At 40.5% G+C, this 4,306-nt stretch overlaps 1 protein-coding gene across 1 annotated transcript in view; it reads right to left on the reverse strand.

The window, feature by feature from the left end:
- Positions 1-229: 229 nt before the first annotated feature.
- LOC105569938 overlaps positions 230-4,306 on the reverse strand; it is a 48,187-nt gene continuing 44,110 nt past the window's right edge. Inside the window, exons 4-5 of the mRNA XM_012026812.1 lie at positions 3,249-3,613; positions 230-2,632 (exon numbers count right to left, since the gene is read on the reverse strand). Coding sequence (XP_011882202.1) covers positions 1,695-2,632; positions 3,249-3,613 — 1,303 coding nt within the window. The 3' untranslated portion in view covers positions 230-1,694. The remainder of the gene's footprint in view (positions 2,633-3,248; positions 3,614-4,306) is intronic.

Consider the following 4,306-nt stretch of genomic DNA (forward strand, 5'->3'; position numbering starts at 1 on the left):
GTCCTAATGACGACGGTGTGGTATTCGTATCTTACAAGGGAACGTTCGGAAGTGTCCCTCACCGATTTCAATGAGCTTTGGATATGTTGTAGAGCATAAAAAAGTATTACACCCGTATTTTTTTTATCGGTTTTACTCGACTTCAATATACCTAATACTTTTTTATGCTCTACAACATATCCAAAGCTCATTGAAATCGGTGAGGGACACTTCCGAACGTTCCCTTGTTAGTGTGATTTTCGTCGTTCTCAGGATGATTTGCGTTGGAATGTTGATAAGATAAGAGAATGCAATAAGAACCCCAAAGTCGTATTCTACAGTGTCTATTCATTTGCATTCTCTCACTCGTAATAATATTACGAGCAATGATGTATCGTTGATTTTCACTTCACGAAAAGTTATATTTACAAGCGTCACTCTTCTAATCTTCCTTAATTATACTGTCTACAATTTACACCTCCTACTTCACAAAATTCAAACTTAACTTCGACTCATTACTAATAATTCGTTTATCGATATTAAAATTGTAATCAACAAGACACAATGCCTTGTTGACATCTTAAACGGTTTGATACACGGTCCCTTTGCAACTAGTCTGCGAAAACTTCCACGTTACTTATAAAAGCCTGATTAATAATGCAAAACGCCATATTGGTAAATTATTCAGCTCGTATTTAAATACGATTATAACTTTTATACTTGTACGAGTTGATTTTATTCCAATTCTACCGATTGCATGTTTGATAAAGCTCATTCTATGAAACAGAATGTTTTTCGATTATATCAGCGATACATAATAGATACGGATGTCAAAGATTCAATAACTGCAAGACTTTTACATCTGCCTTGTACATTTATTGTATATAGTATACTTTCCTTATCAACCTGCAGGCGTAATGCCAGGAACTAGATCGTTTTGCGCGATAAAAACATAAATAAAATAACATCTTCCTAATTATATTATTAAAGAATAAAGCAATTATGTTGTAGTTATAGTTAATCTGGAAATTATTAGTGAAAATTATTATTAGTGATTTCTCTACCATAATCTGATTTGGTTCATTTTGTGTATCAAATTTGAATTAGTTGAATGGCTTTTTAATCGATTTTTAATGTATCTATTTTTTTGTTTTTCTGTGTAATTCTCAAACTAAGAAACAAACCAACTAGAGAGACTACAATTTCCTTAGAATATTGTGCTCAAGTCGAATTTCGACACTGAGTATTTGTTTAACTCGGTGGTAATACTTTTGACTTGCATTTAAATTCAAGTAGGACTTTTCGAAGTGTTTCAAATCATTTGAAAAATATCTTAATTATTGCTTCGATATTAATCAAATAGATTTATTTAACGTGATAACTTTGATAAAATCTAAGTGCACTTGTCATCGAGTCAATTTACTGAATACGAGCACTAAGAGCAATAAGGAAATCAACTCCATGATAAATATTTGCATCCTATTTTTACTTGATGAAAGTGAAGTGATATTGATATATTTTCTCTAATTGATGAATCTATTAAACAGGCACATAATAGCTTGCATAATTTTGCCTATTTGTAGGTTCGGCATTTTCATGAACCGTGATAAGTATTTTTTTATGGTTTGTGATAGTGTCAAATAAATATTTATTCTTTAATTCCCGTTTAATTTGTAATATAGAATCGGAAGAATACTCAACTCGAAAGGGACATTTCAAACCCTGACACCGCGTTGTGCCAACAACTGTTTCCTTTGGTGAAGACTTGGCGAATCTACGGTAATCTCGTCGTTCTTCACGCTGTCGAATGACTTGGAGGTTTTGAAATTATTTAGGACGTTCAAGCAATTGTTGCTCGTCATTTCGAAAGATTTGGAATTTCTTAATGACGCGCTAGCTAACTTTCTGATAGTTTCCGAAATGGGATACTTGAAGTCCACCCGTTCCCTTTCCCTCTCCTTAATTCTTCGATTATCGTTGACCACCATCAAGGGATCTTTCTTCTCCGTTTTTCTCTCCTCCTGCTTGTCTGTTTTAGAATCCTCGTGTTTCGTTCTCAGATTATCGCTTTCGTCAGTTCTATACGTCGTCATCGACTCTGACTTGTCCTCTATTTTATTCGTAAATGACTCTAATCGCGGACGTTCGCTTTCTTCCTCCTCCTTCTTGTCGTCTTGACCTAGTAAAGACTTTGGTGGCGCCTCCACGTAACCGCTCTCGTCGCTGTCGGCCTCCTCGTCGAGAGAATCCAGAGTTAGGAACGAGGTCTCTTCATTGTGTAGAAATTCGTGTCCTATCCTGCCAGGATACTTCTCGTTCGCTCGCCTTTCCCTCTTCTTCGGATCCTCGATCCTGTTCATCACCTCTCCCCTCGGCCGGTAATCCACCACGTCGTCCAGATCCTCGACGTCCTCGAAGTCGAACATGTTCGAAGCGGTGTCTTCCATCTCCTCTTCTTCCTCCTCCATCGATTCTTCCTCCTCGCTCGTCAAGGGAAACCTCTTCATGGAATCCATAGGATTGAAACGAGGACTGCCGGCGCATGTCATGAAGTGCGGCGAACCTTCCGAATTCCTTCGTGGTCCTGGCCCCCTGACGACCCGGTCATCCGCGAAGAGAACTCTTTTGATCGACCCTCGCTGATCGTTTTGATCTAGAAATTACATTTTAAAGGTAAGCAACTTATCGAGAGGTGACATTATAACTTCGTATGTCACGCACCAACTGGTACGACTTGTCGAGCAACTGCCCTTTCGACATAATTATGCAAATATCGAAACTCCTATCGTTATATACGCCTCCAAAAACATTTTACAAAGATAGCGATATAATGTTTCGAACGCAAAAACACGCGATATCACAAAAGAAAGGAAATAAAAGACTATCAAAGGTACAAAGGTGAAAAAATTAGTTACTCATACGTTTATCAAGCCTATTGACGTTGCAAAGTAATTGCGTCTTATCTGCTCATAATATTAAAAATAACGTAAAAACGTGCGCTAGTCAGAAATTACGCGCTATTTAGCTATTATAATTGTATCATGAGGTGATATAAATTTATCTCCATTATCTCCACCTCATTACGTTTATGTAACCATCTTTGCATCATATCTCGCAACACAAAACAACGAGGAAAATTTTAAAAAACACCGTACGTCACAAAGGTGCATTTACATGATAAAAAATGCGTTTAAAAAAGTCGCACGTTTGCTTCAAGTTTCAGAACGCTTGGTGTGAATAACAAGAGATGATTTGCGAACAATACTCACTCTGCGCGAGTTGCTCCTCCGGGCCGGTGGCTCTCTCCTCGCTGGTCGCCGTGCTGGCGGTCTCGCAGCCGCTGGAGATGCTGCCGTTTTCGTCGGACTCGCGATTGAGGGCGTCCAGCAGTCTGGCTATCCTCCAGCTGTCCTGGTCCTCCCAGCTACGCGCCACGTTCTCCAACGAGCGCAACTCTTCCAGCAGCCTCTTCTGCTCCATCTCCTCGGCCACCGCGTCCTCCTCGATCGCCGACAGCTTAGGCGCGCTCTTCGACCTCTCCAAGGGCGGCCGGTAGTTTTGGCCGCCGGTACTCAGGAGAAGCTTCCTACGCGGCAACGACGGATTGTCGTATAACGCGTTCGCCAGAGACAATCTGCAACGATAAACTAATTAATCCAAAGTACGCCAAAGTGACATTTTTAATTGCTACGGATTCTGCAAACGTTGAGCCTCTCTTTGGCGATGACTTGATGAAAATTTTAATACGTGTGAGAAAGAGGAAAGATTCGTAATTATCTTTCCCGTGGTAACTTTACGATTTGCTCATTTCTTTTTGACTTTTATATCTGGAGAATCGTAAAATTCCGATTTATGACATAATTAACAATATTTATATTTAAGAAGATTAAAATTTTAGTTGAGTAAAAGACAATAAAAACTGTACAGCTCTGTCATCAACTTGTCATCGAACTCTCTCCACGCGTTCTCTTTCTAGCAAAAGGGTGTATTCCTGAATGACAACGCGATAAAGAAAGTAGTAAATTAGACGTATTAGCGCAGTTCCAGCGGGAGCGTTGGAGTATGCTTGACCCGCGACTTGGAAACACTGACCCGAATGCACATCGCCGAGCGGCGATCGCTTCCCCGTCCCGGATCGTGACTCGATCGCGCACATAACGATCTACAATCGTGACCGGAATCGTGACTTCCACGGTGGATGCGCGAGCGTGCGTAACCGCGCGTGCCTCTCCGTGGACGAAGATGGCGAAATTTCTCTTTTCTCCCCGATTAAAGCAGGGGAGGCCATGCAAGAGCACCTGTGCGGCGGCACCGACGTAACGACGGT

The sequence above is a fragment of the Vollenhovia emeryi genome, unplaced genomic scaffold (assembly GCF_000949405.1).
Source record: "Vollenhovia emeryi isolate VEMERY1.0 unplaced genomic scaffold, V.emery_V1.0 DF939122.1, whole genome shotgun sequence".
Classification (NCBI taxonomy): Eukaryota; Metazoa; Arthropoda; class Insecta; order Hymenoptera; family Formicidae; genus Vollenhovia; species Vollenhovia emeryi.